A 26,337-nucleotide genomic window follows, 5' to 3' on the forward strand; every position below is an offset into this window, starting at 1 on the left:
GACATATGAGTGAAGTTCATAATTCTTTCCACAATTAGTACCGGTATTAACGCTTTTCCCCCAGAGTTCAGTGCTATTCTGCCAATGAGATAATGTCACCCACCATAACCTCGTCCCCAGCTGCAAGGTGGGCGGAAGTGTCTGGGAACGAGATTCCACCCAGCGCAACCTCTCTTACTCAACCTCCCTCCCTCCTTGTCCCCCAGGCCAGCTGATGCAGGTGGAGGAGCGTGGGCGGGGCTCAGTTCCCTGGTCTGTGTACGGCGTCTACATCCAGGCCTCGGGTGGAGCGCTGGCTTTCCTCCTAATCCTGGCCCTCTTCGTCCTCAACGTGGGCAGCACGGCCTTCAGCAACTGGTGGCTCAGCTACTGGATCAAGCAGGGCAGCGGAGTGAGTGGCACAAGTGGCATTGGGTTGCAGGGTTTGCATCGAGTGGCAGGGTTGGGGGAGGGTCAATGTAATTTCAGTGTAGGTGTCGATTCTGGAAGCGAATTAGATTTGAGAGTAGAAAATCTGACTGGAAAGTGAATGGCACTTTTGAATTTCAATGAATCAATTTTATATACAGTGAGGGAAAAAAGTATTTGATCCCCTGCTGATTTTGTACGTTTGCCCGCTGACAAAGAAATGATCAGTCTATAATTTTAATGGTAGGTTTATTTGAACAGTGAGAGACAGAATAACAACAAAAGAATCCAGAAAAACGCATGTCAAAAATTTTATAAATTGATTTGCATTTTAATGAGGGAAATAAGTATTTGACCCCCTCTCATTCAGAAAGATTTCTGGCTCCCAGGTGTCTTTTAAAGGGAGTGCTCCTAATCTCAGCTTGTTAGCTGTATAAAAGACACCTGTCCACAGAAGCAATCAATCAATCAGATTCCAAACTCTCCACCATGGCCAAGACCAAAGAGCTCTCCAAGGATGTCAGGGACAAGATTGTAGACCTACACAAGGCTGGAATGGGCTACAAGACCATCGCCAAGCAGCTTGGTAAGAAGATGACAACAGTTGGTGCGATTATTCGCAAATGGAAGAAACGCAAAAGAACTGTCAATCTCCCTCGGCCTGGGGTTCCATGCAAGATCTCACCTCGTGGAGTTGCATTGATCATGAGAACGGTGAGGAATCAGCCTAGAACTACACGGGAGGATCTTGTCAATGATCTCAAGGCAGCTGGGACCATAGTCACCAAGAAAACAATTGGTAACACGCAACGCCGCGAAGAACTGAAATCCTGCAGCGCCCGCAAGGTCCCACTGCTCAAGAAAGCACATATACATGCCGGTCTGAAGTTTGCCAATGAACATCTGAATGATTCAGAGGACAACTGGGTGAAAGTGTTGTGGTCAGATGAGACCAAAATGGAGCTCTTTGGCATCAACTCAACACGCCGTGTTTGGAGGAGGAGGAATGCTGCCTATGACCCCAAGAACACCATCCCCACCGTCAAACATGGAGGTGGAAACATTATGCTTTGGGGGTGTTTTTCTGCTAAGGGGACAGGACAACTTCACCGAATCAAAGGGACGATGGACGGGGCCATGTACCGTCAAATCTTGGGTGAGAACCTCCTTCCCTCAGCCAGGGTATTGAAAATGGGTCGTGGATGGGTATTCCAGCATGACAATGACCCGAAACACATGGCCAAGGCAACAAAGGAGTGGCTCAAGAAGAAGCACATTAAAGTCCTGGAGTGGCCGAGCCAGTCTCCAGACCTTAATCCCATAGAAAATCTGTGAAGGGAGCTGAAGGTTCGAGTTCCAAACGTCAGCCTCGAAACCTTAATGACTTGGAGAAGATCTGCAAAGAGGAGTGGGACAAAATCCCTCCTGAGCAAACCTGGTGGCCAACTACAAGAAACGTTTGACCTCTGTGATTGCCAACAAGGGTTTTGCCACCAAGTACTAAGTCATGTTTTGCAGAGGGGTCAAATACTTATTTCCCTCATTAAAATGCAAATCAATTTATAACATTTTTGACATGCGTTTTTCTGGATTCTTTTGTTGTTATTCTGTCTCTCACTGTTCAAATAAACCTACCATTAAAATGATAGACTGACCATTTCTTTGTCAGTGGGCAAACGTACAAAATCAGCAGGGGATCAAATACTTTTTTCCCTCACTGTACTCTGGGCATTGATTTGAGTTGGAACATTTAAAAAACATAAGTGTTGATTTGGAAAATAAACTTTGTTTACAACGGTGTTGCCTTGATCCGTCTTATTTAGTTTAGATTTATTTTTAAATCAATATGTAGATATGATAGTGATGTGAAACTCTGTTCCTGATCACAGTTTTCCCCAATGCCGTTGGTTGTGGGTCAATTCGTTTTCTATTCAGTCAATTTAGGAGATTCATTGGAATTCCATTTTAAGAATTGGAAAGTGCCATTCTCTTTCAAGGTGGATTTGTCAACACGAATTCTATCTTCAAGAGAAAGCCTGATTACTTACCGAGATTCGTTTTTTTAGACTTTGTTTAGGCCTAAACTTTTTGGGGGGTAAGTTCAACATTCTGGAAAACTGCCAGAAAAATACGAAAAGTGTGAAACAAATCAAAATATATTTGAGATTCTTCAAAGTAGCCACCCTTTGCCTTGATGACAGCTTTGCACACTCTTGGCATTCTCAACCAGCTTCACCTGGAATGCTTTTCCAACAGTCTTGAAGGAGTTCCTACATATGCTGAGCACTTGTTGGCTGCTTTTCCTTCACTCTGCGGTCCAACTCATCCCAAACCATCTCAATTGGGTTGACGTCGGGTGATTGTGGAGGCCAGGTCATCTGATGCAGCACTCCATCACTCTCTGAGGAGACAGACTGTTTACCTTGCCCTTTGAACTGAATAACAGCTCCCCGGATGGGCAACTTAAGGGTCAGTAGACAAACTGCTCTTCAAAGGACTTCCCAAGGCCTCTACCAGAGCCCCTCCCCCATGAATTCACCTGCCAGAGAGAGAGGCTGTTAGAACAATTCATTTGTTTCATATAATGCTTTTCCAGATGCTCCTCTAACCATTGTCATTCAGTGCTTTTAGGGGTTAAGGGCCTTTCAAAGGCACAACAGCAGAAGATACCTGGGGTCAGAAGCCATTAGCCTGGGCCTTCCAAGTGGAGCAGCAGTCTAAGGCACTGCATTGCGGTGCTAGAGGCGTCATTACAGACCCGGGTTCGATCCTGGGCTGTGCCGCAGCCAGCCGTGACCAGGAGACCCATTAGGCGCCGCACAATTGGCCCAGTGTTGTCCGGGTTAGGGGAGTTTTTGGCCGGCCGGGATGTCCTTGTCCCATTGCGCACTAGCAACCCCTGTGGCGGGCCGGGCGCATGCACACTGACATGGTCGCCAGTTGTACAGTGTTTTCTCCGACACATTGGTGCGGCTGTCTTCAGGGTTAAGCGAGCAGTGTGTCAAGAAGCAGTGTGGCAGGGTCGTGTTTTGGAGTACGCATGGCTCTCGACCTTCGCCTCTCCTGAGTCCGTATGGGAGTTGCAGCGATGGGACAAGACTGTAACTACCAATTGGATATCACGAAATTGGGCAGAAAAACGGGGTAAAAAGTAACCAAAAAAAGCCTGCTTGTCGCCAGGTCAACTCCCACCTTTATTGACTGACCTGGGATTTGAATCATCAACCACCCCCACAGAATACTCCCTTATCTGAGTATTGAATATGCTGTCCTGTGTGTGTGTAGAATACCACAGTGTTGGTGGGGAACAGTTCGGTGGTGAGCGAAAGCATGAGGGACAACCCCCTGATGCAGCACTACGCTGGAGTCTACGCCTCGTCTATGGGTGTCATGCTGCTGCTCAAACTTCTGCGCGGCATCATATTTGTCAAGGTAAAGGATCAGATAAGCATTTCACTGTAAGGTCTACACCTGTTGTATTCAGCGCATGTGACAAATAACATTTGATTTGATTTTGTTGTGCTTGTTAAGTCTGGTATTGTATTGTGTGTTTGTATAAAACCCCAGAGAGAGTACGCCAAAGGACTGATTGATGAATCTTAGTAAACTAAACTACTTAACTAAAATAGATCATGTATAAAGTACACTAAACAAAAATATAAATGCAACATGCAACAATTTCAAAGATTTTACTGAGTTACAGTTCATTTAAGGAAATCAGTCAAATTAATTAGGCCCTTATCTATAGATTTCACATGACTGGGCATAATATGCATCTGTTGTTTTTTTTTTTTTTAAAGGTAGGGGCATGGATCAGAAAACCAGTCAGTATCTGGTGTGACCACCATTTGCCTCATGCAGCATATCCTTTGCATAGAGTTGATCAGGCTGTTGATTATGGTCTGTGGAATGTTGTCCCACTCTTCAATGGCTGTGCGAAGTAACTGGATTTTAACGGGAACTAGAACACACTACTGTACATGTTGATCCAGAGCATCCCAAACATGTTCAATGGGTGACATGTCAGGTGAATATGCAGGCCAAGAACGGGGATATTTTCATCTTCCAGGAATTGTGTACAGATCCTTGCGACACAGGGCCATGTATTACCATGCTGAAACATAAGGTGATGGCGGTGGATGAATGGCACGACAATGGGCCTCAGCATCTCATCACGGTATCTCTGTGCATTCAAATTGCCATTAATGAAATGCAATTGTGTTCGTTGTCTGTAGCTTATGCCTGCCCATACCATAACCCCACCATGGGGCACTCTGTTCACAACGTTGACATCAGCAAACCGCTTGCCCACACGACACCATACACGTGATCTGCAGTTCTGAGGCCGGTTTGACGTACTGCCAAATTCTCTAAAATGACGAAGGCGTCTTATGGTAGAGAAATTAACATTATCTGGCAACAGCTCTGGTGGACATTCCTGCAGTCAGCATGCCAATTACACACTCCCTCAAAACTTGAGACATCTGTGACATTGGGTTGTGTGACAAAACTGCACATTTTAGAGTGGCCTTTTATTGTCCCCAGCACAAGGTACACCTGTGTAATCAGCTTCTTGATATGCCACACCTGTCAGGTGGATGGATTATCTTGGCAAATAATACATTCTCACTAACAGGGATGTAAACAAATTTGTGCACAAAATTTGAGAGAAATAAGCTTTTTGTGCGTATGGATCTTTTATTTCAGCTCATGAAACGAGACCAACACTTTACATGCTACGTTTATATTTCTGTTCAGTGGAGTATGGTCACATCTGTCTAAAACATTTGAGCTATGTGATATAGAAAAAGTGTTGCTTTAAAAATCCCAAAATAGAATGACTACTATTATTGTACCCTCAGGGCACTTTGCAAGCTTCGTCCAGGCTGCACGAGGAGCTCTTCAGGAAGATTCTCCGCAGCCCCATGAAGTTCTTTGACACCACGCCCACTGGACGGATCCTCAACCGCTTCTCTAAAGACATGGACGAGGGTATGGACCACCTGGAGCAGTCCTCTGACACATGTACCTGGGTTGTGTTCATTAGGCATCAAATGGAAGAAAACCGACAAACAGGGAGGGACTAACTGGAGGTCGCTCATTTTCATTTTCCGTTATAAAATGTTTCAAATTGCTTTCTGGCGCATGGCCTAATGAACACAAACCTATTGTACTGTACGAATCTACAAACCGCAAATGAAAAAGGATAACACTAAAAGGGACTGTTTGATATTTTGGCAATGAAGCCCTTTATCTACTTCCCCAGAGTCAGATGAACTTGCGGATACCATTTTTGTCTATGCGTCCAGTATGAAGGAAGTTTCTCAAAACAATGCTAACTAGTGTTAGCGCAATGACTGTAAGTCTGCAGAAAGGTTAATCAATTGGTGGTACTGCAGGGGTCCGTAAAATAAAAAATAACGTATGTACACTACCGTTCAAAAGTTTTGGGTCACTTAGAAATGTCCTTGTTTTTGAAAGAAAAGCACATTTTCTATCCATTAAAATAATATCAAATTGATCAGAAATACAGTGTAGATATTGTTAATGGTGTAAATGACTATTGTAGCTGGAATTTTTTACATTTTTTATTAAAGGAATATCTACATAGGTCCATTATCTGCAACCATCACTCCTGTGTTCCAATGGCACGTTGTGTTAGCTTATCCTGTCACAGAACAAGTCGTACTTGTCGTTGAATATGTCGTATGGGAGATAGAAGGACCAAGGCGCAGCGGGATTGTGGACACTCATGTTTATTACTGATAAAAACATGTAAGGTATCCACTTGAGAAAAAACAAAACAACACTCACAACAGCAACAGTGTGGCAGGCTCAAACAAACGCAGTGCACACAACAATTCCCCACAACCCCAAAGACAAACACACACCTATATAGGACTTCCAATCAAAGGCAACTATACACACCTGCCTTCAATTGGAAGTCCCAATCATCCACCCAACATTTAACAAACACAAACCCCCTGCCACATCCTGACCTAGACAAAGCAATACGCCCTCTGCTGGTCAGGACGTGACAGTACCCCCCCCTCAAGGTGCAGACTCCAGGATGCACCTAAAAAGAAAACCACAAGAAAAACACAACAAAATCCCCAATACCCCAACAAAAACCAACAAACAATAACCCCTAAACCATACGGGAGGGAAGGGAGGGTGGCTGCCGTCACCGACGGCACTGTGCTACACCCTCCCTCCCCAACCCACCTATCCTGGAGGTGGCTCCGGTTCTGGCCGTTCCAGGCAGTCGGGGCAGTCTGGCAACTCGGGACAGTCTGGGCAGTCTGGCAACTCGGGGCAGTCTGGCCACTCGGGGCAGTCTGGGCAGTCTGGCCACTCGGGACAGTCTGGGCAGTCTGGCCACTCGGGACAGTCTGGGCAGTCTGGCCACTCGGGACAGTCTGGGCAGTCTGGCCACTCGGGACAGTCTGGGCAGTCTGGCCACTCGGGACAGTCTGGGCAGTCTGGCCACTCGGGACAGTCTGGGCAGTCTGGCCACTCGGGACAGTCTGGCCACTCGGGACAGTCTGGCCACTCGGGACAGTCTGGCCACTCGGGACAGTCTGGCCACTGGGACAGTCTGGGCAGTCTGGCCACTGGGACAGTCTGGGCAGTCTGGCCACTGGGACAGTCTGGGCAGTCTGGCCACTGGGACAGTCTGGGCAGTCTGGCCACTGGGACAGTCTGGGCAGTCTGGCCACTGGGACAGTCTGGGCAGTCTGGCCACTGGGACAGTTCAGGGCAGTCTGGCCACTCCGGCAGTTCAGGGCAGTCTGGCCACTCCGGCAGTTCAGGGCAGTCTGGCCACTCCGGCAGTTCAGGGCAGTCTGGCCACTCCGGCAGTTCAGGGCAGTCTGGCCACTCCGGCAGTTCAGGGCAGTCTGGCCACTCCGGCAGTTCAGGGCAGTCTGGCCACTCCGGCAGTTCAGGGCAGTCTGGCCACTCCGGCAGTTCAGGGCAGTCTGGCCACTCCGGCAGTTTCAGGGCAGTCTGGCCACTCCGGCAGTTCAGGGCAGTCTGGCCACTCCGGCAGTTCAGGGCAGTCTGGCCACTCCGGCAGTTCAGCGCAGTCTGGCCACTCCGGCAGTTCAGCGCAGTCTGGCCACTCCGGCAGTTCAGCGCAGTCTGGCCACTCCGGCAGTTCAGCGCAGTCTGGCCACTCCGGCAGTTCAGCGCAGTCTGGCCACTCCGGCGACTGTTGACTGGCGGGCAGCTCCGACGACGGTTGACTGGCGGGCAGCTCCGACGGCTGTTGACTGGCGGGCAGCTCCGACGGCTGTTGACTGGCGGGCAGCTCCGACGGCTGTTGACTGGCGGGCAGCTCCGTCACACAGCCCTTGTGCCCCCCCTAAAAAAATTCTTGGGGGTGCCTCTCGGTCTCCCAGTCCTTGCCAGCCTTCTTCCGCTGCTTGGTCCTGTGTTGGTGGGGAATTCTGTCACAGTTCAAGTCGTACTTGTCGTTGAATATGTCGTATGGGAGATAGAAGGACCAAGGCGCAGCGGGATTGTGGACACTCATGTTTATTACTGATAAAAACATGTAAGGTATCCACTTGAGAAAAAACAAAACAACAAACAATACTCACAACAGCGTGGCAGGCTCAAACAAACGCAGTGCACACAACAATTCCCCACAACCCCAAAGACAAACACACACACCTATATAGGACTTCCAATCAAAGGCAACTATACACACCTGCCTTCAATTGGAAGTCCCAATCATCCACCCAACATTTAACAAACACAAACCCCCTGCCACATCCTGACCTAGACAAAGCAATACGCCCTCTGCTGGTCAGGACGTGACATATCCAAGTTTATCATTTTAAAAAGGCGAATTGATCATTAGAAAACCCTTTTGCAATTATGTTAGCACAGCTGAAAATGTGTGCTGATTAAAGAAGCAATAAAACTGGCCTTCTTTAGACTAGTTGAGTATGTGGAGCATCAGCATTTGTGGGTTTGATTACAGGCTCAAAATGGCTAGAAACAAAGACCTTTCTTCTGAAACGCGTCAGTCTATTCTTGTTCTGAGAAATGAAGGCTATTCCATGCGAGAAATTGCCAAGAAACTGAAGCTCTCGTACAACGCTGTGTACTACTCCATTCACAGAACAGCGCAAACTGGCTCTAACCAGAATAGAAAGAGGAGTGTGAGGCCCCGGTGCACAACTGAGCAAGAGGACAAGTACATTAGTGTCTAGTTTGAGAAACAGACGCCTCACAAGTCCTTAACTGGCAGCTTCATTAAATAGTACCCACAAACACCAGTCTCAACGTCAACAGTGAAGAGGTGACTCCGGGATGCTGGCCTTCTAGGCAAAGTTCCTCTGTCCAGTGTCAGTGTTCTTTTGCCCATCTTAATCTTTTCTTTTTATTGGCCAGTCTGAGATATGGATTTTTCTTCGCAACTTTGCCTAGAAGGCCAGCATCCCGGAGTCAAGAAACACCATCTCGTGGGTCTCCCAGTCACGACTGGCTGTGACACAGCCTGGGATCGAACCCGGGTCTGTAGTGACTCCTCAAGCACTGCTATGCAGTGCCTTAGAACGCTGCGCCACTCCAGAGGCCTGCCTAGGCCTACTTCTTTGCGTAATTAGGTGCATGTCCTTACTCAAGTATGATTGGAGCGCTCCAAACCAAAGAAATTGACAACTCGTAAATGGAATGAAATAAACACTCTTTGCTCACGAGTATAGACTTGGATGTGCGCTCTGTAAACAACGTGTCCACTCCAACGATGACAACGGTAAGACTGTAATAATAATATATTGAAATTACCGCAACAAACATTGTAATTCAAAATTATGGGATTTAACAGTAAATGTACTACTGGTGATACTGGTGTGCCATCCCCGCGGCCTCCGCAATGGATTAGTCCACTGAGACAGGTGTGAATCAGACAGGTGTCTCGTGTACCATATATTTTTTTTTTATATTTGCCACTGCTCGACTAAAAAATCTTGGGCGACCAACAGCCTATCAAGCAAACAATCGACCAGTCGACTAAATGGGGTCAGCCCTAATTTGCCAACACATGGCTTACAGATGCTCTTAGGGAAAATGTTTTTGGAGTTACCTTTCTAGCTAACAGGCTAGAGGCATGTTATTCATTTATTTTGTCCCTGGGCAAGAAAAGGTTGAAGACCCCTGGTCTACAGGAACAGCTAACATGCTAGCTGTTCCCATAGATTTCCAGTCATTGCGTTAACGCTAGTTAGTATTTGCACTAATTCTAATTGGCAACTTCCTTCAAACTGCACGCAGAGAAGTAAAAGTGTTATTCATGAGTTCATCTGACTCTGGGGAAGTAGATAAAGGTCTTCATTGCCAAAATCCCAAACTTTCACTTTAACATGAAGCTGCTATTGTACTTGTGCATTACACTAAGTACTGTAACAATGTATATGAACAGATTGTTCCTTACAGAGCAATTTCCTAATGACTTTGTAACAGTAATGAAGTTGAGTGTTTTTAGTGATTACACAAGTGGAATAAGTAAGTCACTGAACCATCTGTCTTCTTGTCTTTCCTCTCTCTCCCCCCTCTTCCTCCCTCCCAGTGGACACGCGGCTGCCGTTCCAGGCAGAGATGTTCATCCAGAACGTCATCCTGGTCTTCTTCTGCCTGGGCGTGATTGGCAGCATCTTCCCCTGGTTCCTCGTGGCTGTGGGCCCCCTGGTGCTTCTCTTCACCATGCTCCACATGGTGTCGCGCGTGTTCATCCGCGAGCTCAAGCGCCTGGACAACATCACCCAGTCACCCTTCATCTCGCACATCACCTCCAGCATCCAGGGCCTCTCCACCATCCACGCCTACAACAGGGGCCACGAGTTCCTGGACAGGTGAGCTGTCGAGGTGTATGGTGAAGTTGCCTCTAGACACTAATCTTGGATCAGTTTCACATTTTTTCCACTAATTGTTAAAGGGATAGTTTGGGATTTTGGCAATGAAGCCCTTTATCTACAGAACTTTGCCAGAGTCAGATGTGGATACCATTTTTATTTATCTGCGTCCAGTATGAACGAAGTTGGAAGTAGTTTCAAGCGCCAATGCTAACTAGCTTAGCTCAAAGACTGGAAGTCTTTGGGTACAGCTAGCATTACTAACCCTAATGCTAGTTCACATTGGGTTGCAAAACTAAGTAACTTCATACCAGAGATGTTGAGTCACATGACTTGGACTCTGATACTACTCGAGTCACACATTTTGAGACTTGAAACTTTGACTTTGCGAAAAGAAAAAGCACTTGCCACTGGACTTTGACTTGAGCATCTATGACTCGTGACTTAACTTGAACTTGAGCTGTATGACTCGGGAGACTTGTTTAGATTTCCCCATCCCAAAAGGGCATCACCTTCCATTCATCCTCTTGTAGCACCTTCTGTTATTAGCCAACCAACCTCCACAGACTTCAACGCGGTGGGCAGGGGGGGGGGGGGCAACAACAACACTCGACTCTATTTGGAGATTTTTAGCTAAAGTGAGATAATATTCTCGAACTTGCTAGCTTGCAAGGGTCCCCCCTATCATTTGTGTCTGAAGTGGACAGCAAGTTCAGATTTTTGTTTTTAACATCCCTATGTATCAAATCAAGCTTTATTCAGCACATTTCAGACATGGTAATTTCCAATAAAGTTGCATTCATCAAGGACTCGTCAAGTCAATTAGTCTTCAGCACAAGGAAGGAGGTTTGGGTGCAAAAGAGAATGTGTAGTAAGACTGCTCCTGATAAAGTTCTCGGAGGCTATTTCTGGGCATTAACCCACGAAACTCAAGGTTCCTATCCTGGGTATTGTCTGCTAACATACACACACACACACACACACACACACACACACACACACACACACACTGAAATTTCCTTCTGTTGTGAGCACAAAGGGAACTAGTTATAAAACGTGTCATATAGAAAATATGTATTACATTATAGCAACTAATACCAGTGGTGATTTTAGCATGTACATTTTGGTGGGGCAAACAAAACAAAAGAAAAGTGGGATGCATGCCAGAAAAGCCACTACAAAACACTAAACAATACATTAATTGCACTATAACGGTGACAAACGGTGCCGACAAACTGTTAGGGCCTACATATAGCTGTCGCAACACCTTACCACTGCTACACCTGGCTATCAGTGGAGCCTTGTCTGGCAGTGAAACCGTTAATTCAGCCTCATTTACTGCCTATTAAAAAAACATAGCTGATGTGGCTGACTTGCTTAAACAAATGTGGTTTCTACTGACAATTGAGATGTACAAACTATGGCATAAGGGGACGACAAGCAGCAATCCATAATTTTGATTAAAACAATGAGCGAGCGATGACAGAAGTAGTCAATATAACTTTGTTCAGCACTTTTGAAATGTACAGGAACAGAATTCAGAACATGGGCTGTTCTTACAATGTTCTCCCTGTACACCAAGTCAGAACCATTGGATAAATAAAAGGGCATATAAGCAGACAATGAAAGCTCTTACAATATTCAATGATTATCTTTCCCTAAAACAGGTTATAGGCTACATGTGCACCACCAAGTCAGAACAGTAAGAGGTGAAAATAGACCAAATTATTAGGGTGAGGCACATTGAATGCTGTTTGGGTCTTTGCGTGTCTCAAAAGATATGTCAAATAACACTATTTGACGCGTTAAATAAGCTTTTAATTTGACACATCAAATAACACAATTCTATTATAGAATGTTGTATGTGCTGAATTTGCAAGTGCAAGCCAAGTGCCACCACTACTATCAGTAGCACTGTCAAAGCTGAACAAAAAAGTCTGCAAACTAGCACATAACGGCCGCAAACGATGTGTTCACAATACCACGTTGGTGAAAATAGACCAAATTATCATTGTGAGTCACATGGGCTACTAACAGATAACTACACACCATACACTTAGTATTACTTTCTTAGATACACTATACATATCTCCCTGGCATATTGTATCATTTATGCAGCAGCATAACGTTATAAGACATTTTTGGACTCACCTTAAACAGGAAGGTGGATTGGCGGTCCTTTGTGGGCAAACTTTGTCATCAAAGTCTGGCATTCTCTGGATTTATGGTGGGAACTCGGGGGGGAGAGAACACACAGCTACTCCACTGAATAGCAGGCTAATGTTACTGATTGCTTTGCAATGCTTGCATTTAGCCACTGATTCCTTCCAAACCACTCATTCTTACATTTTCCGATGAGCCGATGAGTACCGATACGTTTTATCTATAATTTCTCTTCATATGACAAGGATTAAAAAGTATTTTCCAGTGGATTGTTGACATGATTCATGATGATGACTGCAAGCTAAGATTTTGAAGCTAAGACATTGACATGATCAGTCCAATCAAAGGTACTATACGTATAACATGATTTGACTTAATTTTATCTGTGGCCAATGACCTTGAGCCTTCTTGGAAGGACTCTTCTAATGTAACTCTATGGCGGGACCCAAATGGCTGAAATGTTCGATGTCTACTCTTACTAAGGACTTACACTTGGCCTGTGACGTAGTGTCCCCATGAGTGACAGAACACTGAGCCAATCACGGCGCAATGTTCCCATTTCCTGCTGGCTTTCCCCACCACCACAGAAAGCACTGAGCTAGGCTGAAACACCTGCATTTTGGAGCTGCCTTACTCAAGAAAACAAAAAAGAGACCATGGTTGTATGCGGCTTTATTAACTTAATGATATATATTTTTTCAACATTGTTTGCAAACTGATATGTGACACATATTAATGCCAAAATAACATCCAAAATAGGCAAGTATAAAGTGTGCTCGCCATCTGGTCTTGGTCAGTACCCATACTGCAGCATTCTGTATGTTTTGCAGTTGACCAATGGCTTTCTTGGGTAGACCAGACAGGAGATCATTACAGTAGTCAAGACTGCTTGTAATAAAAGCATGGACGAGTCTCTCTGTATCAGCCTGAGAGAGAAACGGCCGCACCTTGGCAATGCTCCTCAGGTGGTAAAAAGCTGTTTTGGTCACGTTCCTAATGTGTGATTTGAAATTGAGTTCAGAATCTAAAATAACACCTAGGTTTTTTTACCTGTAGGCATACTGTTAAAACATTTGTAAATATAAATGTATCTAAATACATAAAGCCAAATTACCTACTGAATTATATTAGGTTTCTTATATATGAATTCAACAAAAAAATATGGTGAGATAAAATTTCCATCATATAACAAAATGTTGCAATTTCTTTGTTTGAAAGGTATTTTCTAGCTTTGAATAACAGAAGAGTGAGATGATCAGCAGTGAGCCTCAGCAGCCTCACATTTCCAACTTCTGTAAAACACAAACCATCCACAGCAAAAAGCTAACCAATTCCATAATGTCAGACCTGATTGTGGATTGCAACATCCCCCTGTCCATAATTGAACACAAGCTTTAGTCACTTTTTGTTAGTGGTTGATAGCAAATACGCCCAGTCTGTCGCAGAGCCATAACCTCCAAGATTGACAACCTGGTTGCCGACAGGCAGACACAACTCAAAGACCAGATGACACAAGCTAACGACGTCTTTGTCACGGTAGACATATGATCTGACAGAAAGATGAGAGGATTCTTTGGGGTCACCGCCCACTGGATTGAAATGGAGAATGAAGTCCAATCTGCTGGAATGTAATCGCTTTAGAGGATCACACACTGGAGCGAATATGCAAGCAGTTTGCAGGCATCTGTGACGAGTATGGGATCAACCACAAGCTAGATTACATTGTGACAATGCAGCTAACATGAAAACGGTGTTCACAGTGTGCTTCTCAAGTGAAGAAAAGGCTGTCCATGATGATCACCACCTAGATGATCCAGACATATGGAATAACCTGGAAGTTGAAGAACAGGAGACCATCGACAATACTTTCAGTAAACATTGTCATCAACAACATTTACAGTGATTTGCACATACATTGCAGCTAATGGTAGGGGATGGGTTGAAGGAGACTGAAGTTGTCTGTCCAGCTCATTCTAAAGTGTCTAAGATTAGCTCATTGCTCCACACTAGCACCACTTCAACAGAGGCGTTTGGGGGTGTTTGGAGTGAGGGGAACTACATGACCAAAACAGGGAACTACGTGACCAAAACAGTGAACGTGTTGGAACACCATTCTGTATGTACATCTGGCCTTTTTTTTAACACTGTGTTAACAAACCTCCAAACGAGCTTCAACGCCATATAAACACTCCTTCCGTGGCCTCCAACTGCTCTTAAATGCTAGTAAAACTAAGTGCATGCTCTTCAACCGATTGCTGCCCACACCCGCCCACCCGACTAGCATCACTGCTTTGTACGGTTCTGACTTAGAATATGTGGACAACTATAAATACCTAGGTGTCTGGCTAGATTGTAAACTCTCCTTCCAGACTCACATTAAGCATCTCCAATCCAAAGTTAAATCTAGAATCAGCTTCCTATTTCGCAACAAAGCATCCTTCACTCATGCTGCCAAACATACCCTCGTAAAACTGATTATCCTACAGATCCTCGACTTCGGCAATGTCATTTACAAAACAGCCTCCAACACTCTACTCAACAAATTGTTGGCACAGTCTATCACAGTGCCATCCATTTTGTCACCAAAACCCCATATACTACTCACCACTGCGACCTGTATGCTCTCGTTGGCTGGTCCTCGCTACATATTCATCGCCAAACCCATTGGCTCCAGGTCATTTATAAGTCTTTGCTAGGTAAAGCTCCACCCTATCTCAGCTCACTGGTCACCAGAGCAACACCCACCCGTAGCACACACTCCAGCAGGTATATTTCACTGGTCATCCCCAAAGCCAACACCTGCTTTAGCCGCTTTCCTTCCAGTTCTCTGCTGCCAATGACTGGAACGAATTGCAAAAATCACTGAAGTTGGAGACTTATATCTCCCTCACTATCTTTAAGCATCAGCTGTCAGAGCAGCTTACCGATCGCTGCAGCTGTTCACAGCCCATCTGTAAATAGCCCATCCAACCAACTACCTACCTCATCCCCATATTTGTTTTTCTGCTCTTTTGCACACCAGTTTTTCTACTTGCACATCCTCATCTGCACATATCACTCGTGTAAATTGCTAAATTGTAATTACTTCACCACTATTGGCCTATTTATTGCCTTACCTCCTTAGTTCATTTGCACACACTGTATACAGATTTTTCTATTGTGTTATTGACTGTACGTTTGTTTATCCCATGTGTAACTCTGTGTCGTTGTTTTTGTCACACTGCTTTGCTTTACCTTGGCCAGGTCACAGCTGTAAATGAGAACTTGTTCTCATCTGGCCTCAACTGGTTAAATAAAGGTGAAATAAATTTTATATATATATATAATTTTTATATATATATATATATATATATATATATATATATATATATATATATATATATATATATATATATAAAAATTAACTCCACACTAGCACCACTTTTACAGAGGCGTTTGAGGGTGTTTGGAGTGATTGGAACTCCTGCTGCAATGAATGTGTTGGAACTCCAGACTGAAGCAGGTGACAGCAGTGCTCCATTACAACTACCTCAAGTTGTCGAATGCTTGAAGAGGAGGAGCATAAGGAAGTCATATTTTCATTGATAGTGTGGAAACTACTGAAAGAGTTGGGCGACTTTATTCAGCCTTTTGCAGAAACCACAGACATTACCCAAGCACAGAAGTTGTCACAGTCAGTGCAATGGTTCCTTGCATTCTTTCCCCGACACCATCATCTGGAGATGCATAAACCACAAGTGAGCTACCTTACTGACCTGGTTCAAAGTCTCCAAGCCTCACTGAACAGGAGATTTCTTAAAATCTTCATCAATGTCAAGATGGCACCCTTCTCAGACCATGTCCATCTTCAAGCAGCTGTGATCCATCCTTTACACTGATGTGGCTGGAACAGCACGTTCTGGTGGATGGTGGAATTAAGGACAAGGTGACTGAAATGGTGGAAGGTGCGTGTCTTTTTATCATAAAAACAGTCAAAGTTTACCAATATAATTAATACTTAGCTTAATTAATTTCATTTATACAGCATTTTAATTTAAATGGTAAACTACAAAAAATAGTAAGACTAACCTTTTTTGTTTCTGTCTTTAAAAAAATATAATTGAATTCTGCAAGAGGCTTCAGAGACTGGGCAACCTGTGGATCTGACCACCACTGAGGAGGAGGACTGTTTTCTGGGAGAGGAGTCAGGGGGTGTTTTCAGCATATCGCTAAAGACAAAAGAGAGAAGTGTGTGGCCACTCCAGCATCTCAGTTCAGCCACTACCTTGACATTTGCGAAGGACAGAACAACCTCTGGGCTGTTAAGAAACACAATTCTTCCACTGTTCTGAGTGGCGATGAGGGTCTTGGCAGTTCCTGCATCAATTGCTCCTGTGGAGCGTGTGTTCAACCATACTGCGGCTCTTTCGCTCACAAACGGGTGATTTCATATGTTTCAAAAGCAATGCATTGTAAGAGAGAGAGGAAATGAATGCTGATAATGTAGCATATAAGTCCTTAGAGGACATACAATGGCTGCTCTGAAGGTTGCACTTGTTGTTATTGTATTGTCACAATACAATTTTTTGGATCGTATTTTGTTGTTGTTGAAAACTTAAGAGCCTTAAGACTACAATTATTGCCATTGGTGCCATTTGTATTGCCTTTCTATCAGTAATAGTAATTTAAAAAAATAAATCTAACATGATCTTTGACTCAAGTTTGTTATATAGTGTAGTATAAGAAAAACAGGAAATAAAAAAATTGCATTCAAATTGGCATAAAACACTTGAGTTGATTACTCGAAATTCCAAAAAATTGAGACTTGCCTAGGACTTGCAAAATTGTGACTTGGTCCCATCCCTGCTTCATACTGGATGCAGAGACATAAAAATGGTGTCCACGAGTTAATCTGACTCAGGGGAGACGTTAAAGATTAGTGTGGGGTGAGTGGAAGCTGATCCTAGATCTGGACTGGAAAACATGCTCCACCAAAACCCTCAGATCAGTCTCGTTAAAGATGCACTATGGAAGTTTAGTCTATAATTGTTCACGTCATATGTTCGCTTGAATGTTGTCTCTGTGGTTCATATATGATATATTAATCTATTTATTATCTCATGTAATCACACAATTCCTTAGTTCTAGGCAAACCAATATGCCTTTGTTCGTGAGTATGGGGAGGCTTTACCCTTTCTGTACAGTGAGGTCATTTATGTTTCTTCTGTCCATTTAGGGCATCACTTTTGGCTCAAGAGCACCCCCAGAGACAAAGTTCCACATAGCCCTTTTTAAGTATCCTAGTTCCTTGATGACTAAAGCAAGAAACCAAGCATCCGAAAGTTGAACTTTTTCTCAAGGTTCTCGTCTGTCTGTGTGGTTGTGGTCTCCAGGTATCAGGAGCTCCTGGATCAGAACCAGGCTCCTTTCTACCTGTTCAGCTGTGCCATGCGCTGGCTGGCCGTGCGGCTGGACGTCATCAGTGTGGCTCTGATCAGCATCACAGCGCTCATGATAGTCCTCATGCATGGCCAGATCCCTCCGGCCTACGCCGGCTTGGCCATCTCCTACGCCGTGCAGGTCAGTGCTCCTCCTATTAACAAATCTGTCACTACGGGAGGGGGGAATCTTAACTTTCACTTAAATTAGTTAGATGCTAGCTATCTAAAAATCAGTGGGGAATGATAGGGCATCCATACAATTTTCCCAATTTCATGGCCAAATCAACTGAAATAATGTTTGGTTTGATGTTACTTAAAGGTGATTTGGTCTCTCCCCCCTATTCTTTTTTACATTGCACTGATGCCATTATCACTTTATACACATGATTTGGCTCAGTTGGTAAGCGTTTGGTACCAGCAATGCTTAGGTTGTACATTAAATTCATGCAGGGATCACATTTACATACAGTATGCAGTACATTCACTGTACATGGTTTAGGGTAAAAGTGTCTGCTTCAGTGGCAGATATATTATAAAATACATGCTTTTCTCTTACCACCACAGCTCTCCTCTGCCTTCTTCCCATCACTTTTCTCTTCACTTACCGGTATTACTCCCCTTGTCTATCCCCCCTTACTCTCTGTTACTTCCTCTATCATCTCCTCTGTTTCTGTCACTCCACTTTCCCTTCCATTCCTCACTCATCTTTCCCTTGATTGGTTGTTATATATCTAAACAGAGCTGCGTAGATCCATTATATGAAATGACAAATGATACTATAAATACTTGGTTAAAAGAGGAGTACATGGTTACAGTAGTATAGATGACATTAATGCATTTCATTTGATAGATGTCTTATCCCTCTCCCCCTCTTTCTCTCAGCTCACAGGGCTGTTCCAGTTCACAGTCAGACTAGCCTCTGAAACTGAGGCTCGCTTCACTTCTGTGGAGAGAATTCACCACTACATTGAGGTTACTACACTACTAATACATGGCACTGCACTCTCACTGCATATGTTGTCTCACTACCACTGTGAGCTGCTGCGTGTTTTCATCATTCTAAAACTAGGAAACCCTAAGAAGACACATCTTATAGCTGAGGCCTAGAGTTTCAGAGTTATTTTTACTGCACTTTTTTAAAAACATTTTGGACTGCAATGTATACATTTGAAAGGTGCTAAAGAAATGAAGTGCAATATTATTATTATAATGAACCCTAAAGCGGTCTGCCCTGCCTTCCCCCAGTCTCTAGCGCTGGAGGCCCCGGCCCGCATCAAGAACAAGGCACCCCCGCCAGACTGGCCCCAGGAGGGCGAGGTGGTGTTTGATGGGACGGAGATGAGGTACAGAGACAACTTGCCACTTGTTCTCAAGAAGGTGTCCTGCACCATCCGTCCCAAGGAGAAGATTGGCATAGTGGGCCGGACGGGCTCAGGTCAGTGGAAACAGTCAGTGAAACATTTCTCGAAGCCGTGCGCTGTTTGATCATGTATCTGAAAATCCTACTTATACATAATATAATCTTGTGTTATGTATCCAGGACCGAGGTCATTTTCACTTAATTCCTATTGAAACCTACATTTCAAATTTTTAAATGTAGTTTTAGCTAGCTCTGTATTTATTTTATGGCTCGCGAATGTTAATAATTCTAATTTTACAGAGTATGCCCCCCCCCCCCCCCCCCCCGCCCTGCTCTGTCCCCAGGGAAGTCTTCTCTGGGCGTAGCTCTGTTCCGTCTGGTGGAGCCCTGTGGCGGCTCCATCAAGATGGACGGCATCAACATCTGTGACATCGGCCTGGCCGACCTCCGCAGCAAGCTGTCCATTATCCCTCAGGAGCCTGTGCTGTTCAGCGGCACAGTCAGGTGGGCACGCCACTCAAACGCTCACTGTACTATTGTGACTGTAAATGAACACTGTCACTCGCCTGGTGGTCCCAGATGTGGTTTTGCTGAGTTGGCACAAGGGATTTTTCCTTTAGTCCCATCCACTGATAAATGTATTCTGGTGACTGTCCATGAATTGTCTTGAAGTTGTCCTTGTCCTGTATCCACCCCCAGGTCAAACCTGGACCCTTTTAACCAATACGCCGAGGAGCTGATCTGGGACGCTCTGGAGCGGACACACATGAAGGAGTGTGTGAGTATCCGGAACTCGGTTGTTCAGAGTAAGAGACTACACGAGAGAGTATGCTCATACTAGATGACTGGTTTTTAGAAAGATGCTTGTGTACCAGCAGGTGGGGTGGAGTTATAGGCACAGAGGCTCAGAAGGGAAGAGGTAACATAGGACTGAGAAATTAGATCAATGTTTAATTTCCTGTCTTTGATTCAGTACTCTCTCCCTCTCTCTGTCCTTCCCTCCAGGTGTCTCAGCTGCCCCTGAAGCTGGAGTCAGAGGTGGTGGAGAATGGAGAGAACTTCTCCATGGGAGAGAGACAGCTGCTCTGTGTTGCTAGAGTCCTACTCAGACAGTGCAAGGTACCCTTCAAAATGTGAATTGAGAGAATTGTAATTTTCATGTGTGTTGACGTCCAATAGTTTTCTGGGTAGTCAAGCTTGTGGGTAGAAAGAGAACTTTAGTCTTCTATGGTCACAGCACTTTTCTAACTTAGCTCTCGGTGCCACCTCCCCTCTCAGGTCTTGATCTTGGACGAGGCAACGGCAGCAATGGACTCGGAGACGGATTCTCTGATCCAGGAGACAATCCGCAATGCCTTTCAGGACTGCACCACCCTGACCATAGCCCACCGGCTGCACACCGTACTCAACTGTGACCGCATTATGGTGCTCAACCAGGGACAGGTACACACAACACAAGCTCATCTACTGTACACTCACTCGCCTAGTACTATGTGTGTAGCAGAACTAGCTAGCTAGTGAGTCCAGAAGCTGTGTTGCTCAACCCAAGCATGGTTTTAGTAGGGCAGGAAGCTGCTTTGTGGTCTCAAGGTTGTTTTAAACAAGGGTTCGAATCTCGGGTCGGTCAAACAGAGACGGAAAATGAGGTTGCATACATTCACATTTCTTGTCTCTACAACAGGCTAATGGGCTTGGAAGGCTTTTAGGTCTTACTAAATCAACATTTATGTAGTGATACCCCACATTTATGCTCCAAGGAATCCCAAAAGCCTTGTTTTGTTTTGTTTTGTTTTCTCCATTTCATTTAGGTGGTGGAGTTTGACGAGCCGTCCAACCTGCTGGCCAATGAGAACTCTCGATTCTGTTCCATGCTGGCTGCCGTGGAGAACAAGATCTCTGTGAAAGGCTAAAATGGGTACAGGAGGCACAGACGTGCCCTGGAGATGAGGAGAGGGGAGGACGCTCCCAAAGGGGTCCAGCCATCTGACCGCTCCCTCCGTGGTCTCACCCTCTTCCTCTGCTTACCCACCCTGAGCTTACCGCTCAGCCTGTAGAGGGGTGCAGCATCGGACCATGGAATTAGAATTCTACGGTTGCATCATGTCCTTGGTATAAGGCAAGGGCTGCCCTGAGGAGATGCTTGCTCAGAAGCCATTTCAGCTGGAATGGTCAGGGAACCACTGATACTGTACTGTCTTTAGTAATATATAAGAAATAAAGCTTTATATGTAGCTATATTCATAGCATAACTGGTCTGTTTTATAGAATATATCTATATATACATATATTTACAGTGGTAAAATATGCTTTATTTTCTACTGACTCTGTATGTACAACGTAGTTGTATGAAATGTATTATTGTATATTCACTTGTGTTTTACCATCATTGCTGTCTAACTTTGCTGTTGATTTTTTTTGCGGCTTGAAACATCTGTAATCCTTTCTCTTGTGACTTGAACCCATGCACCCTTAAACCCTGGACCCTGGCACAAGTGGTGGATCTGTGGGGCCTAGTGGGACATAAGACTCTAGGAGAGAAATGGTGCTGCTCAGTGTTTTCACTGGGCAATCAAAAGGACGTGCTTAAAGGTAGAAATAACCCTGCTTAAAGGTAGAGGGTATCTCCCCTTCTTAAAGGCCTTGTATGTCTACAGCCTAGTCCCTCTCTTAACTCTCTTACTTCTGACTTTTTATTATCATGATTCTTTTGATTGCTGTTAACTTCAGTTTGTTGTTACTGTTTGTCACAGCCCTTTTGCACTGATGGTGAAGCTACAGGGGGTCGCCAGTGCCATCTGTTGGGGAGGGGAGGTCCTGCGACTGTTCATTATTATTATTATGGTGACATAAAAGATGCCTGTTGAGCACAATGTCTTTGTGATTTGAACAAGATTGCATTCTCTTTGCCCTGACCCAGTGAATCTTTTATGTGTGTGTTGTCAATCCGCTAATTGACACTGTTTGGACCAGAACCACACAGATTATAACACTCCTGCACTGGGTGTAGTAGGGAACCTCTATCCTGTCTTTGCAGTATTGAGATGATGCTCATACTGTAACTACGAATAACCTCGGCAAGCCTTGCAGAATGTGTGTCGTTTTGTCATTTCTATTACTTTTTATAGCCTTAGCATGACTTCATTATTGCCTTGTTAACAGGGTAGGATGGAGTGGAAAGGGATCGCTTTTAAATATGCTGTCAATAAAACTATTTTAGGTTTACCTGTGTGTTCTTTGTCAGTGTTGTTGATGGGTGAGGGAGAAAAGGAGAATTTCTTGTGGGGGGGGGGGGGGGGGGGGGGGGTTACAAGTGTCAGCAACATGCTGAATTGGGAATACAACTTACATTTGAATATTGAAATGTGCAATACTTAAACACAGAATATCTGGGAATGTGGGAGAGGGGTGGTAGGCTATGCTTGATGAAGGGAGAACATAAGATCTACATATGATATACAAAACGAGGCGAAGCCAGGTCCTGCCAGATTTAATACTGGCCTAAATCAGGGGGTCTTAAAATATATATATATATATTGACACAGTAACAGTTAAAAGTTTGGACACACCTACTCAAGTTTTTGGTTATTTTTACTAGTGAAAACATCAAAACTATGACATAACACATATGGAATCATGTAGTAACCAAAAATGTGTTAAACAAATCTAAATATATTTGAGATTATTCAAAATAGCAACCCTTTGCCTTGATGACAGCTTTGCACACTCTTGGCATTCTTTCAACCAGCTTCATGAGGTAGTCAGCTGGAATGCATTTCAATTAACAGGTGTGCCTTGTTAAAAGTACATTTCTGGAATTTCTTTCCTTAATGCGTTAAAGCCAATCAGTTTTGTTGTGACAAGGTAGGGGTGGTATAGATGACCCTATTTGGTGAAAGACCAAGTCCATATTATGGCAAGAACAGCTCAAATAAGCAGAGAGAAACAAAAGTCAATCATTACTTTAAGACATGAAGGTCAGTCAATCCGGAAAATGTCAAGAACTTTGAACATTTCTTCAAGTGCAGTTGCAAAAACCATCAAGCGCTATGATGAAACTGGCTCTCATGAGGACCACCACAGGAAAGGAAGAACCAGAGTAACCTCTTCTGCAGAGGATAAGTTCATTAGAGTTAATTGCACCTCAGATTGCAGCCCAAATAAATGCTTCACAGAGTGCAAGTAACAGACACATCTCAACATCAACTGTTCAGAGGAGACTGCGTGAATCAGGTGTTCATGGTCAAAATTCTGCAAAGAAACCACTACTAAAGGACACCAATAAGAAGAAGAGACTTGCTTGGGCCAAGAAACACGAGCAATGGACATTAGAACGGTGAAAATCTGTCCAAATGTACGATTTTTGGTTCCAACCACCATGTCTTTCTGAGACACAGAGTAGGTTAATGGATGATCTCCACATGGAGGAGGATGTGTGACGGTGCTTTGCTGGTGGCCCTGTCTGTGATTTATTTAGAATTCAAGGCACACTTAACCAGCATGGCCACCACATCATTCTGCAGCGGTACGCCATCTCATCTGGTTTGTGCTTAGTGAGACTATGATTTGTTTTTCAACAGGACAATGACCCAACACACCTCCAGGCTGTGTAAGGGCTATTTGACATGGAAGGAGAGTGATGGAGTGCTGCATCAGATGACCTGGGCTCCACAATCACCCAACCTCAACCGAATTGAGATGGTTTGGGATGAGTTGGACCGCAGAGTGAAGGAAAAGCGGCCAACAAGTGCTCAGCATATATGGGAACTCCTTCAAGACTGTTGGAAAAGCATTCCTCATTCAGCTGGTTGAGAGAATGCCAAGAGTTTGCAAGCTGTCATCAAAGCAAAGTGTGGCTACTTTGAGGAATCTCAAATATAAAATATATTTTGATTTGTTTAACTCTGTTTTTGGTTACTACATGATTCCATATGTGTTTTTTCATTGTTTTGATGTCTTCACTATTCTACAATGTAAAAATAAAGAAAAACCCTTGAATGAGTAGGTGTGTCCAAACTTTTGACTAGTACTGTATATATACTTGATTTGTTGGTTATATTGTCTACTGGCTAATAAGAACGGTTAAATGCAGAAAAAGATTCCTGGGATATAATGGGTTACATCGCAATCATATAGTAAATCACAAGCTCATAGCCTACAGTCGGGAAGCCTGCAGTTTGCACAGCGTGCGCGAAGCAAATATGAAATGGCTGATTGTAGCTGTCAGTGAGAAGCATCTAAAATATCCCTAGGCCCAGTGGCGACCCGTCATTCACCTTTGTTGGGGTTGCCTGTTTTGCATGTTACATTGACATTAATAAGTGTCACATATCAGTTTGTAAAACATGTAAAACATTTTTTTTTAAATGTTAGAGTTAATAAAGCCACATACTAACTTGGTCTCTTTTTTGCTTTCTTGAGTAAGGCAGCTCCAAAATGCAGGTGTTTCAGCCTAGCTCAGTGCTTTCTGTGGTGTTGGGGCAGCCAGCGGAAAATACGGACTGTAGGGGTAGGTAATGTTGTCTAGTTGCGCCGCGATTGGGTAATGTTCTCTATTTGTGCCATGATTGGCTCAGTGTTCTGTCACTCATGGGGACACTATGTCACTGCCAAGACAATGGCGCCGGAGGAGATGGCTGCCCTTTTACGGACTCCTAACCAATTGTGCTATTGTGTGTTTTTTCGCGTTATTTGTAACTTATTTTGTACATAATGTTTCTGCCACCATCTCTTATGACCTAATAGCTGCTGGATATCAGGACAACGATTACTCACCTCGTACTGGACGAAGATTTTTTCTTTAACGAGTCGGACACGAAGGATTTACTTCAGACACCTGACAAGGCCCAAATCCCCATCATTCGCTTGAGAAAGAGACGGAGATATCGGGGACGTAGGTCGGGGTGCCTTGTAAGGATCCGACGGCGAGTGGGTAATCTTCCTCTGCACTCAGTCCTATTAGCCAACGTACAATCATTGGATAATAATTGTAGACAAACCACGATCACTTATATCCTACCAATGGGACATAAAAAACGGTAATATCTTATGTTTCACCGAGTCATGGCTGAACGACGTCACGGATAACATATAGCTAGAGGGGTTTACGCTGCATTGGCAAGATAGAACAGCTGTCTCCGGTAAGACAAGGGGTGGCTGTCTTTGTATATTTATAAACAATAACTGGTGCACAAAATCTAATATTAAGCAAGTCCCAAGGATTTGCTCGCTTGAGGTACAGTATCTCATTATAAGCTGTAGACCACACTATTTACCAAGAGAGTTTTCATCTATATTTTTCGCAGCTGTCTATTTACGACCATATACCGATGCTGGCACTAAGACCACACTCAATGAGCTGTATAAAGCCATAAGCAAACAGGAAAACACTCATCCAGAGGCGGCACTCCTCATGGTCGGGGACTTTAATGCAGGGAAACTTAAATCTGTTTTACCTCGTTTATACCAGCATGTTAATGTGCAACCAAAGGGAAAAAGACTCTGGACCACTTTTACTCCACACACAGAGACACAAAGCTCTCCCTCGGCCTCCATTTGGCAAATCCGACCATAATTATATCCTCCTGATTCCCACTTACAAGCAAAAATTAAAGCAGGAAGCACCAGTGACTCGGTCAATAAAGAAGTGCTAAGCTTCAGAACTGTTTTGCTAGCACAGACTGGAATATGACCCAGGATTCTTCCGATGGCATTGAGGAGTACACCACATCAGTCACTGGCTTCATCAATAAGTGCATTGATGATGTCGTCCCCACAGTGACCGTACGTACATACCCGAACCAGAAGCCATGGATTACAGGCAACATCCGCACTGAGCTAAAGGGTAGAGCTGCCGCTTTCAAGGAGCGGGACTCTAACCCGGCGGGACTCTAACCCTTATAAGAAAGCCCGCTATGCCCTCCGACGAACCATCAAACAGGCAAAGCGTCAATACAGGATTAAGATTGAATCGTACTGCACCGGCTCCGACACTCGTCGGATGTAGCAGGGCTCGCAAACTATTACAGACTAAAAGTGAAGCACAGCCGCGAGCTGCCCAGTGACACAAGCCTACCAGACGAGCTAAATGACTTCTATGCTCGCTTCAAGGCAAGCAACACTGAAG

The 26,337-nt window shown here is 44.4% G+C and overlaps 1 protein-coding gene across 4 annotated transcripts in view; it reads left to right on the top strand.

Annotated features, from left to right (window-relative positions):
• LOC115162873 (multidrug resistance-associated protein 5) overlaps positions 1-22,436 on the top strand; it is a 64,143-nt gene extending 41,707 nt beyond the window's left edge. For 3 of the 4 annotated variants that reach the window (XM_029714345.1, XM_029714344.1, XM_029714347.1), the window contains 12 exons: positions 207-391; positions 3,694-3,840; positions 5,271-5,400; positions 9,989-10,271; positions 17,807-17,993; positions 18,737-18,826; positions 19,100-19,289; positions 19,559-19,718; positions 19,914-19,992; positions 20,220-20,333; positions 20,493-20,657; positions 21,023-22,436. In XM_029714345.1, coding sequence (XP_029570205.1) covers positions 207-391; positions 3,694-3,840; positions 5,271-5,400; positions 9,989-10,271; positions 17,807-17,993; positions 18,737-18,826; positions 19,100-19,289; positions 19,559-19,718; positions 19,914-19,992; positions 20,220-20,333; positions 20,493-20,657; positions 21,023-21,124 — 1,832 coding nt within the window. In that variant the 3' untranslated portion in view covers positions 21,125-22,436. Of the gene's footprint in view, positions 1-206; positions 392-3,693; positions 3,841-5,270; positions 5,401-9,988; positions 10,272-17,806; positions 17,994-18,736; positions 18,827-19,099; positions 19,290-19,558; positions 19,719-19,913; positions 20,021-20,219; positions 20,334-20,492; positions 20,658-21,022 lie in introns of those variants that run through there. The other variant, XM_029714346.1, reaches the window with a different exon arrangement.
• Positions 22,437-26,337: the final 3,901 nt, after the last annotated feature.

The sequence above is a fragment of the Salmo trutta genome, chromosome 26 (genome assembly GCF_901001165.1).
Source record: "Salmo trutta chromosome 26, fSalTru1.1, whole genome shotgun sequence".
Taxonomy (NCBI): Eukaryota; Metazoa; Chordata; class Actinopteri; order Salmoniformes; family Salmonidae; genus Salmo; species Salmo trutta.